Source organism: Montipora capricornis, chromosome 7 (assembly GCF_036669925.1).
Source record: "Montipora capricornis isolate CH-2021 chromosome 7, ASM3666992v2, whole genome shotgun sequence".
Lineage (NCBI taxonomy): Eukaryota > Metazoa > Cnidaria > Anthozoa > Scleractinia > Acroporidae > Montipora > Montipora capricornis.
This window is the reverse complement of record NC_090889.1, coordinates 9,994,463-10,007,444: the sequence shown is the minus strand read 5'-3', so window position 1 is coordinate 10,007,444 and position 12,982 is coordinate 9,994,463. Positions and strand designations below refer to the sequence as shown.

Sequence of the window (12,982 nt, the reverse complement as noted above, 5' to 3'; positions counted from 1 at the left end):
TGAATCGTTGGATTAAAAAATGAAATGTGAGGGTTGACGAACTAATTTAGTCTTCCACTGAAAACTCTGTTGATCCCCGCAGCATTTAACAGTGAGGTCCTCCATCGCGTAATAACGTCACTATTGTTGTCGTATGATAATTTTATGTTCTTATAGCGCGTAGCTATAAAGATAGCTATTGTTCAGTTATCATTTTAACTGGGCTTTGTCAAAGGTAGATCTCTTTACAGTTGTGTGAAAAAAATGTCGAAGTACTACGAAGTAAGAAAAATCCTGGCTGTGCGTCCCATTTAACTTATCGACTAAGAAAGTGTACTACATAAAATATGAAACAAGCAAGAATTATCTTAAGCCCACAGTCAATTTCGGGGACATAACTCAAGATGACGTTTGGGTGACTTGACCGCTTACCATCTTAAGCACATATAAAGCGTATCAATACGATTATTATAACAGAAACCTAAACAATTTCATTTAGGAAAGATGCGCTACTGAGTGGGTTTTATCGAGTAGGCATGATTTAGTCAAAGATATCCCATATCTGCCCACAGTGATAAATAATTTTTGTTTCAGCTGAAGGGTCGTATCGCATCTTGTGTGGCAAAAACCGAACTGGCCATCTGCTGTCAGTGAAGTTTTTCAAAACGTCCCGTGTTTCTTCCTCGGTTAACAGATTGGTTCTTTTAACAACATCATTAAATTCGTTTTCATCCATAACTGGAAATCTTAAGTTGTCTATGATATCATCACCAAGGACCTGACGGCGTTCCACTGTAGGATCCAGCCAGAGCTTTTTTCATTCGTTTTCTGCCCACTTGTTGATGGCTATGAACAATTCGATTTCCTTGACGTTCAGAGTGTTTCTTTTAACCAATTCAATCAAGTCTGATCGTTCCATTTCGAAGAACTCGCTTGACTCCAAAACATCTTTGGCTTCTCTATCTATAAATTTCCAGCAAGAGCGCCAAAGAGACTTATTTTCAATTAACCTGGAGGGTTTCAAGACACAAAGAGAGGGAATCATATATTTCTTTGCCAAATAGAGTAACTGTAAAATATTGTCTCCATTGAAGTGGACTTCCTCTGTGTAAATATGTCGCAGGAGCTCCATCATCCCTTGATAGTCGCAGTCAGGGAGATCTATGCAATCATCTCTCTCCACCAATATGTTACAGAACATGGTGTAGAAAACGGGGCTCGCAATCGACAACGGGCCATTCCATTTAATATCCACACCCCTCCTATGGATGAGGTGTCTCTGTTCAACCCTTCAGAAAGTATTTTTCACACATTGCCACTAGGAAATGTGGGATTTTTCCTTGTAGCCCCTCTGAAATAGCTATGGATGAGTTTGTCATTTCCCATTACCCCTTGGAAATTTTGGGATATCACCATTACACCCTTCAGAAACCACCATGGATATGCCCATTCTTATCTAACACTTCTTGGAAATTTGAGATGTTTCCTTTTAACCCCTCTGAAATACCTATGGATGGTTTCACTTTCATGACAATCCCCTTGGAAATTTGGGATTGTCCTCAGAAATACACCTCAGGGATACCAAGTAAATTCAAGTCAATTTTTATTTTAAAGTCACACAAATATTATACACAGAGAATAAGTATTAAGACAATTATCTAAAAAGAAGAGAAACACAGATAGCTAAAATGCAACAAATTGTGCGAAAGTTTGGTACACCTAAATAGTTCACAGAACTAATTAAGTAGGTGACCCAAAGGGAAATAAACTTTATCAAAGGAATACAGTGCTGAGACAACAATTCAGTGTAAAAAAAGTACTACGTTATAGACTGACTACCTCTACCTACTAATTTACAAAGAAATAATGATATGTACAACTTAGAGATCAATAATACTGTTATACTCTTCAATTATATTGAATTCTTTACATTTTTTCTAAATTTGGAAAAAAGAGTAATTTGTTTTACACTAACCGTTAAAGAATTCCAGGGGTTAGTACCAGTATAGCAAAGAGGGCAAATACGGTATCGGGTAGTTTGAAATGAAGGGACAAACAAAACATGATTTAGTGACTGAAAGGTATCATGTAAATGAACAGAGGATATTTGCTTAAAATTCAGAAAAACAGGAAGAAGTCATTTTATGAAACCACTGATAAACAAAGGAAAGGATTTCATACATAGTGAATTATATCACAAAATTTTAATAATATAAGAGATTTCAGAATTGGCTCTGAATGTGATAGAGGCATCCCGATGTGCTTATGGCAATGTCTCAATGGTGACGTGCACAATATTCGTTTTTGAAGATGCCAAAACATGAATGTATTTCTCCCATTTATGTCATTGGCAATATCACTTCACAAAGTTGTATTCTTTTCCTCAACTCCAAGTTTAGTTTTACTTAACTGACAAAAGACATCCCTACTTCGCAAGTTAAGAGAAGTAAATCAAATGTAAATACAAAAACTTTAACCTGAACAATGATGCTAACCCTAAGTATAAAAAAGTACCAGGTATTTTGTGTTTCTGGGACATTTGTGGCCAATAGGAAAATTGAGCGTGCATCAAATTACATGTTTTTCTGAGGGCCTCTTTGTATGAGCCCGGTTGACCGGGCTTTGCTTGGTTGCTGGGATAAAAATTGGCTTCTGTTCATATGATAAATTTCAGCCCGGTTAGCGAGAAGAAAAGTGGCGATGCAGCCTTTCAAGCATGATATATTTTGAATAAGCGTCGCAATAATTTTATGAAAACATTTCTTCCGAGATCCTGGTCTCCAAAACAGAGATCTCGGCAACCGGGCCAGCCCACCCTCTCACATGAACACTACGAGATTTTTTCAAAGGTCTGAGTGGTGAGGCGAGATCTTGGAAACCGAGCCAGCCTGGTCAATTGAATGATTGACCATGAAGAGGCCCTAAGTTGGTTAATCATTATTAATTTGCAATGATTATTTAAAGTGTAATTTGACCACTTGACAATTAAGGTTATAGTGACCACTAGAGTTTGACCGTGCTGTATTAAAGGATTGTCTGTTTGAGACAAAGATGTCCAGATACAATGCTTCAGGGCGTACCCAATCGATGAAATCGATGATCGATGACAATCGATGACAATCGATAACAATCGATGCCAATTAATCGATTGATATTGATAATCGATGAACAATCGATCGTCCAGGTTTGTGTGATTATCGATTGTCATCGATTATCAATATCAATCGATTAATTGGCATCAATTGTTATTGATTATCAATATCAATCGATTAATTGGCATCGATTGTTATTGATTATCAATATCAATCGATTAATTGGCATCGATTGTCATCGATTATCAATATCAATCGATTAATTGGCATCGATTCTTTAACAATTTTCATCTATTGGTTATTATTGTTATTTTCAGTGATGATTTCCAAAGGCAGAGTCTCTTGATGCATTTTAATGACGAAAACAATGACATCATTGGCAGAAGATCGAGGTTTTTGTACAACTTGACAGATAATCAGCTTAATTCTGCTTAACTCTGTTAACTGAATAAAGTTGTATAGCTGTATAGCATACACATGCGTCTTGTCTTTTCGCATTTCCCGTCCTTTCCTCTGGTTTGTGCTCGATGAAAGTTACAACAATCTGATTTTATTAAAAAAAAAAACAATAAACTTGAACTTTGAAACCCAAACATCTAGAACATAACGTGAAAACACTTACAGTTTACTTACAGAGGCGATTTTTGATGTAATTGTTGTCGCGATTTCGGTTGCGACTTTTGATCATTGTTGTCTCGCTCGCGCTGCAACTCAAATTCTACCTGTTATCACAAGGCGTTGTGACCTTACGACGAAAACGACATCATCCTTTTTTGTAAGACGTGTTTACGTATTTACCACGTTTCGTAGACATTCTAGCTAGTGATCAAAATCGCAACTCGTTGCAGCACTATCACGAGAAAATACGCAGTGGAAATCGCGGAAATTGCACCAAAATCGCCTGTGTAAACGGGCCGTATTAATTTTGAACGGGGTGGCCAAAAGTGTCAACTGTTTGCAACTTTGAAGTCCAGTTTACAGGAATTCACTTTCAAACTATAACGATGTTAATAGTTTTATACCGCTTTCAAAAAAGTACCTCGCACCAATCAGTGGCACATTAGTAGCCCGGCCTCGGCATAAACAGTAGAACCCATGTCTATTAGACTGTAACTGTCCCCACAAAAGCGGTTTACATTTACTTGTGCAAACATAAAACAGGTCAACAACAACAGCAGCAGTGAAAGGAGTACGGAAAACAGACAAGTTAGTTCCTCGAAAATAAGTGTTGCTTGAATTGACATCAGTGTGTTAATGACGTGAAGGTAAATCACGTTTGCCATGTACGCATTGATCAGATCAATCATAAACAGTAAAAGCAGTAACAGGTGGATCACTCTTTCTTTTTTTTCATCAAAATAATAGATAAACTTTGAAGGCTGTACAATTTTACGTGCATGACAAAACCGCGAAGAAGTGGAAGAAGAAGAGCAGGTACTCGCTTTTGCAGTGAGAGACTCGGCAGAAGTGTCCAAACTGTGGCTTGTAGTGCTTTCGTGACCAGTAGCAACTGTGCTTGTAGCGGAGGCTGTACATGTCATATTGTTTGCTTTTTCCCTTGCCGCTATAACTTTCTCGATCAGGACCGTTTTTTTCCAACTTTTTTTGTACGGCTCGCCCATTTCGTCCAAAATTTCGCGCAATAACGTAATGGTCATATCATTCGGGTTGCCTTGTTTTATTTTTTCTCTTTCATCCTTTCGTTGCAAATCCTCTTTTTTCTTCCTCTCTTCGTCCATTTTCTGCAGTCGTGGCAATTCCTTTAAAATATCCGTCAAATAAACGTATATCGGCCATTTAGGCTGTGAACCACTAACCTTTCCCACTACTTTGAGGATGGTATGAACTTCAGACCAACGATAGGTGGGAGTAGTTTCCAACTCCCACCCAAGAGAGTCTTTTTCTCATAGTTTAACACCCTAAAGCAAATGGTAACTTTTTCTCTTTTTTTGGAATCTGATCGCCATTCAAAAACTGGAAAGTTTGATTTTAGAGACGGTGATCTTACAATCCTGACAATATGGGCAACTTGTAGTCCTTCCGATGGAATCCACAATGCAACGATGTCGTTGATGTAAGTACCAGTTTCGACGCGTTGAGGGTTCATGAGATTTTCGATTTTTTCATAAAAATCGTTTCTCGCCGACTCCATCCATCGTGCAAGTCGTGATGTGGCAGGACGGTATACTTTACCTTCCTGCAATGACAGAAATTCTGCCATATGGTAATGTTGCCCTTCATGCTCTACATAATTTGGACGAATAGAGTAATCGGTTTGACGTTCTGCGCTTTTGGTTTTTTGGTCAACCCGAAGGCGTTTTGGCAGGGGCTCGAGAATAACGTTTTCGTCCACCAGTGAATGCTTGTCTGACTCTAAAGCTACCAATTTGTCACGAAAATGTTCCCTGATGTTGGTATGTTTGGGGCAGATAAGTGTATACTCGTCTCTTTCCTTGTCTGTTGCGAATTGCAGAGAGAGACACTGTTCGTGATACCAATCTTTGCAAGTAGGATAACTGCATCCCACCCAGTGAGTGTTTTTGGGAGGGATAAACGATTTATCTAGGTACTTGCACTTCCTTTCATTATAGAATGAACAATGTGTAGGACTGTCTTCATCGTCATCTTTGTCTTCCTCATCCTGATCAGTGTCTAAAGAGGCTGTCGCGGCCAAATCTACCAACGCACTAAAATGATTGCTTCCATGATCTTCAATGGCAGTTAAAAGCACCTCATTGTCTAAATCAAATAGATCCTCACTAGATATTACCTCATTCTCATCAGGTGCGTCCCATACGGCAAACGTTCCAAACTCGGGAGTATTTATATTGATAATGTCATCGCCCTCTAATTTAAGGATGTTTCCTTTGACTAAAGCTGGCAACATACCTATAAGCTCTAACGTCTTCAGAACTTCTTTCTCTGCCATTATCATGCCTGCCTTAAGTTCATCGTCGATGTTTTGTGGCCATTGCGGCAGTTGCATGTCTTGAGCCTCTTTTTCTACTCCCAATTTCAGTTCTTCTAATTTTTGCACTCTTCCTGAGAAATCTATCATGTCTAGCAAGGATAAATTAGGCTTCCCTCGACAGAAACATCGCAACTTTCCAAATAATTCCTCGCACTTTTGCGAACCGAATGTCCAAGGATGAAACACATGATTCGGAAAATACACCGAAAACATCTTCATTGATAGAATGAGGCTATGTCCCGCCAGAATTGTATCATCAAACGTTTGCTGTGAAATAAAGTTTTGATGAGCATCGTATCCTTCAATTTTTAACCAGGCTCGCCAATATCGAAGGAATGTCACAGGTGCCCAGGCAAGCTTTGCGCGTTGTTGCACAGTCAATTCCCTCTCCGTATACGCCTCTAGCAAATACTGCCCCATTTGCAAGTATGCTCTTGTCGCAAGAGTTTCCTTATCACTCCACTCTTTCATACAAACCCTGACTTCTTTCCGTAAAATTCTCATGGCCGCATTGACGTTCTGCTTGTCTTTCACGAAAACGTCACTTTTCCATAGACCCGATCTTATTCTGTCCTTTTCAAGCACCTTTATTATATGTTCTATTTGAGCGGTACCTTCGCCAATAATGAGAATGCGTTTAACGTTCAGTAGTTGGTTGCACCATTTTTTTATTAGATGTCGCCAATCTGGGAACATGAGGGTTGGTACGAAAGTATCAATATCCATGTTCTGATAGTCTTCAACTACAACGTTGAACTCAAAGGAGTTATAATGAAGACTGACGATATCGTTTCTGTCCTCTTCCCGTTTTTTGAAGCGATCGACATAATATTTACAGACTTTGGAATCACCATCCGCTCCTAATCCAACTACTTTCATACCGTTACGGTATCCCCACAAAGCGACTTGATTGAACCAGTGGTTCACAAGGGCGTGGTCTTGACCCTTATAAACAGGGCTGATAGCCAAAACAAACGACGGTACGTGATCTTGCAGTGGTGCCAGCAAAAATGCATTAGCTTGTTTAGCCCTTTCGTTACTTTCAGCCTTCACTACATCTATAATGTCTTGAGCGGTAGTGAGGACACACTCACTTTCTGTTGCCAAACCTATCAGCTTATTACCTTTAACACGCAGGGTGGGAATGACCGCAGTTGCGTCGATCGCCAGCTGGAAAACGCCATTATAGCCAATTTTCTTGTAAAATGATGCGGCTAGTTTCATGGCGTTTTCCTCTAACTTAATAGGAATGGCATAGTTACACCTTGCTGTGCGGTACATCGTGTTTAAACTGGGACCACCAATTTTATCCTTAACGATTTTGGCCAACGCTGGACCTCCATAGTCAAGAATGGTTGCAAAGAGGGATTTCGTCTCATCGCTCCATCGCTTAAGTGGCGTGCCTCGATTGTGAATCAAGTTCTTAAGTAAGGAAGCCAATACTAAACAGTCTTTATCAGGATTTTCCATCATAGCAGCAATTTTAATAGCTATGTCAGGAACAGCACGATTAATATTGTTTTGTTCCGTTAGTGCCTTAAGTTCTTCAAGCGCAATTTCTTTATCTCTTAACTGTGTCTGCATATCTCGTACTTTTGCGCGATACATATCAAGAAGTGCGGAATACTCAACCATGTCTTGCAACAGACATTGTACAGCTTTTGATCCCGTTGCCTCCCTTGATGATATTTGTGACATTTCGAGAACGATCTTGACTTGTCGTAAAGCTTTTTCTTCGAACTTTTCTACCTCTGTACTTAAAGTAGTTAGAATTTCGGGACCAATAGTTGCCGCGGTTCTGACGGATGCTAGAGTAGACGACAAAATTACTTTTTGTACACTTCTTGCCATGGCCAATTGTTCCCGTTGGAATTTGTCAACATTATCCCTCACTATTTCCTCTACAGAAATGTCCGAAGTAGTTTTATCAGGTTTGGGTTGCGTTGTTGTAGATGTACTGGACTTTGCAATGGACCTTCCGAGTCTTGTTCCAAGTTCTTTTTCAATTTGAACTTTTGTCCTTGACTCGATCTAAAAGTTAAAATTATCAGATCAAAATAAGGTGGGCGAAATTACGAGCTGTGCTGTTGGGTACTGAGAAGACTGGAGAAGAGTAGTACTGTATAACATTACTACTGACCCAATGGAGGTCATTATTAAAACTAAGAAATACTGAGTTAAACTGTTCTTAATGAACGAATAATTCTCTGTATAATAACAATAATAAACAGGTATTGAACTAACCTTGTCAATATTGTCGCTTGCCAACAGTGATGATACTAAGGTCCTCTCTTGGTCTGGTCTTGTTGGTAAGACATGTACTCCTGATGAGGAAGACTTTGAAGAGGTTCCTTTGCTCGTTTTGGAAAAAAAGTCTGTCATATCTCTGCATCCTGTTGAGAACAATAATTTGATCAACTGGATCAAGTATTTTTCTGCTCAACTTCCCCGCAGGCAAATCAAAGCAGCTGATGAAAGTCACGACGTGTTCAGAATCAGCAAGGTTGTTATCCCTGTGACTCACTTACTCACTCACTCGACTGGCCATTTGAACCCGGGAGGGGGGGGGAACGGGCATTTGAAACCCTTAACACCAAACACTTTAAAAACGATTGTAAACCCTTGAAAGCCCTTGTAAACACTTTCAAAACCCTTTTCGTTTAGTCTGTCTGTCTGTATGCCTGTCATGCAGTGTCATGTCATGCTTCACCGCGGATGCGTTTTAATTCATTGTTTTCGCAGGAAACGCTCAGGAAACACGTGGTGTTGGATGTCGTCAGCTGTTCTTTCAGGTTCTTTCCAGTTCGTCAGATTTCATCAGTCGAGCGGTCAAAACAAATTCGGTATTCTGCGAACGTATTTCTGTTTTACTGCTGTTTTGTGTCAAGGTCATTATGGCTAATAATACAGTCACTGTGAATAATAACGAAATCGTTCAAGTTGAAGCAAGCGAAGAATCTGCTAAGCTGAAGGTCAGTCTGGTACTCGCAATCAATCATTGAACTGAACTGATTCATCAGATTCATTCATGGCGAAACCGGCAAAAACTTATTAATAACCGTCACGTTTTTTGCAGATCACTGTGGAAATACCGGCCTCGGAAAAGGAGAAAGTGCTCCAATTTGTAGAAGGATGTGGCGGCAAGGTTTTCGATGGTAAGTTCACTCAGGTTATAAAGTCCAACAGCACTTTCAAAGCAAGCTAAAATGTGTAGCCGTTTTTCAGTTTATTAAAATCCGATCAATCACTTCATTCTTTAAATCTGTTTAAATCTAGCAGGCGAGGGAGAGGTGGCTGAAACAGAAACTCCATCTACGATCGCAAAGGCCGTAAGAGGTTTCATTCAAAAACACCCGACCATCTCAGTTGCATTTTTTGCAAAAGAAATCGTCCGACGCTCGCAGGGCACGTTATCCACGCTGTTGAATAACCCGCCCTCTACTTTCCCATCCGGCGCTGGAAGAGAACCGTGGGAAGCCATGAAAAAGTTTTTGGCGAGTGAGGACGAACAAAAAAACCTGCTAGAAAGGAAAGGTGAGTATAGTTATTTTACTGAATTACTAAGGCGATGTTGTGACCACATCACTGCTATGTCCTGGGGTTTTTTAATAAAAACCAGAAAAAGTAAATAACCGCAAAGTAAAACGTGTGAAATAGGAAATGCCACACCCCCCAAAAAAACCCTGAAATATCCTGAATATTACACATATTAACTTCGTTACTTCTGGGTTTTTTTGCATGTGTTTTCTCTGATTTTCTCTGGTTTTCTCCACCGTCAGCGAGAAGTAAAGGTAAGGGCGAGCTGAGCCTGCAGGCTGTGCAGAGCACAGACACAGCCCAAACCGCTCAAACAGATCCAAACAGTGGACCAAAAAAGAGGAAGACGTTTGACAAAATGGAGCTGGCAGCAATGGACACGGTATATAAAGCGTCAAAAGGGCTGCCGACAAGCTCGATGATCGAGCGTCTGACGTCGTCACTGGGCCTCGAAAAAGACCAGGTATTATGATGTTTTATAAACGTAAAATGAGTGCTAAAATTAGTAAAATTTACCTCTCGGCTTGGATCGTTTCACATTGTTTTCATTGTCAAGTATCCAACCAGCTTTCACTTGATGAACCGCCTCCCTTGAATGCCGTTTTAGCATCCAAACAGCTTTATGGGTTTTCTGCGGATAACTTAGAGTCACTTGACAAGCATCGCATCTTAAACTGCTTTCAAAGTTGTCTGGCGAAGAAATCGAACATCCCAAACAATTAAGCTGCTTCAGGATAGTATTAAGGCTCGTGTGAGGTGCACCAAAGGTATTCAAAATCGGCAGAAAAAGGATAACCAGAAGGGAAATTCTTATTGAAGTCATGACTGAAAAATCAGCTACACCTTCCCTACACGTGGGTGAGTTGGTGTTACCCAAGTGTCTGTGCGTGCTTGCACCACGCCAGTGACTATTGTAGTTGCGGCCAGGGTCACTGTTGCGCAGAGTGTAAAAAAAAAACTGAAAAAAGTAGGATTTATGCTAATAATGGGAATAATTTCATAATAACTAAAGCATATTGTTTTTTTTCTTCTACAGGTATCCACCTGGTTTCAAAATCACCGCCGCTTGGAGAGAACCAAGGCGTATACACCAGGGCAGTACGCGCTGGAAGTGGATACTAGTTAAACCAGATTTGTAATGCAGCTGACGCTGAACTGAGAATGAACTGGAATGAATAAAGAGCTAAAATACAAAACATGCGTAATCATTTGTGAATTTATTTTATTCATGTTTTATTGTGTTTAATTACAGTTATGTTTATGATTTAAAACTTCCAAAGCAACACATTGTTGAGCTGATTGTTGTATTTTGACTGTGTTGTACGCTAGCTGTTCTACGTCACACGCAATCTCAGCTCAGTGTAATTCTCAGAATTCTGGATAGAACTGACTGGTATTACTGACAATTCCATGTTCTCAGCGTGTGGGCAGAGACCTGTTGGAATACTAAGAAAAATAAATTAAAAGTTTTGCATCGGATCTAGGTACGACGCAACCATTGCGTAGTTAAAATTGACAGATGGACAAAATGGCGTACGAAATAACTTCGATTTTTGATGTGATACATTGAAGTAATCTTTTTGATTAGAGAAAATATGAAACCCCAATCGATGACAATCGATGATTCATGAACACTTTTGTGTGATTATCGATTGGTCATCGATTGGCCGATACCAATCGATGCCAATTAACTAACATACATCGATTGGCATCGATTGATCGATTGCTTTTCCGATCATCGATTTTCATCGATTGGGTACGCCCTGAATGCTTGGAAGGAGAGCCATTCTATACACACATCCAGACTCATCAGCATAAACTAACTCTATTTCGTCATCATCGTAGTCGAATGATTGTACCTCTGCCTCATACCATCCTGACACAAACAAATTAAGGATTAATTAAAGATCCATAAATTAAGGGAGGTCTTGTTCTACAGAAAATTTAAGAAAATAGTCACTTGTGCATGTCAGGAACACAGCTTCAGTGGTGCCTGCCAGTGGTGTTGTAAGTGGTAACAAGAATCTGAGTGCCCAGTGATACATAAAATTGAAAGTTAAGTCATGCTATTAAATTGTAATTAAAATACGTCAACAAATTATGTCATGAGTAAAACTGGAAAATAGAGTAAGATTATTACTGAGTGAAAGAAGCTTTTGCAATATACAGTTAAAACAATGCAAATGTAGGAATTGATTGTTCATCATTCAAGGAAAGCGGGAAATTGATATACTTACCCGCTGACCACTCTGTGCCTTCAAGGTCATCCTCTGTCCACTTTACTTCAACTGTAGAACCAGTCATGCATATTTCTTCGTAGCTGTTCACTGTTCTCTCTATGGATCTTGCAAGTTTCACTTTTCCAGCCGCAACATCTTTTTGTAATGAATAATTGTAGAAAACTCCCTCTTCTGTATCAAATTCCACTACTATAGTATCAGCATCTGATATGTATTCCTTAACTGTTCCGACATACCAACCTAGAAAAAATGTTAATTATACTGGTCATTATTGTTTTCATTAGATTACATTGATCTATTTTTTTTAAACATGTGTATGGCGATAAATAAAGAAGATCAAACATACCAACTCTCCATCCTGATGTTTGAACTTCATCCTTTTCCCATAATATTTTAACCCTAGCTCCCACCGACCTCATGGCAACTTGTAGTGTTGGGAGTGGGACATTGCTGGTAGATTTAATGTCTTCATGACGACTCTTTGGATACAAAGCAAGTTCGTCACTAAAAGGAATTAAAGCGTCTTCAATGTTATCAAAGGATAAGCTCTGTGGTACAGGCAAGTGTGTTTTCTGTTTTTGGTGTGGAATTGATGCACTATCTCTTGGACTCTCTTTCTGTATGGAAGGGCCGCATTTGCTCGCAAACTTTCTCCTCTTATGAAGAAATGTTGGATCTTCTAAGTATAAGCTTTTCTGTGCGATTATCATATTTCTTGTTGCAGTAATGATGTTCCGAATTGCCTCTGATTCTCAATGGCCAAATACTTTCTCCTACCTTTAACCATTCCAACACGAACAACCAGCTCGTCCTTTGTTCCACAATCCAGGACATTGTGGTATTGCAAAATTTCTCTTAGTCTGTAAATGGACAATTTGGCAATATCAGTAAGTGAATCTGGAATGCTAAGAAGGATACCATTGTACACTTCAAGAGGTGGCAGCTTGGCACTATTCCTTTTGTTCACGAGACGTTTCACAAAATCATTTTTCTTTCCCTCTGTGGAAAGTTTCTCTTCACGACATAACTCCACAATATGTTCCTTGTTGTTGTTCTTGTAAAGGTCATGTTGGGACCAGTACTCCCTTTCTTTGTCATTCGCAAATGATCTGTCAAGCTTCTCTCTGAAACTTCCTAAAAACCTTTCAACATCTTTTTCGTTA

General features: G+C 39.5%; 1 protein-coding gene across 2 annotated transcripts; it reads left to right on the top strand.

Moving 5' to 3' along the window:
* Positions 1-8,787: 8,787 nt before the first annotated feature.
* Positions 8,788-10,775, top strand: LOC138057440 (one cut domain family member 3-like). Of its 2 annotated transcripts, none has more exons than XM_068903462.1 (5): positions 8,788-9,014; positions 9,119-9,197; positions 9,322-9,576; positions 9,822-10,042; positions 10,616-10,775. In XM_068903462.1, the coding sequence occupies exons 1-5, from the start codon at positions 8,937-8,939 to the stop codon at positions 10,703-10,705; spliced, it is 723 nt and encodes a 240-aa protein (XP_068759563.1). In that variant the 5' UTR covers positions 8,788-8,936; the 3' UTR covers positions 10,706-10,775. The 2 variants fall into 2 exon arrangements, with proteins under 2 accessions (XP_068759563.1, XP_068759564.1); XM_068903463.1 differs by having other exon boundaries at positions 8,790-9,014; positions 9,319-9,576.
* The last annotated feature ends 2,207 nt before the right edge of the window (positions 10,776-12,982 follow it).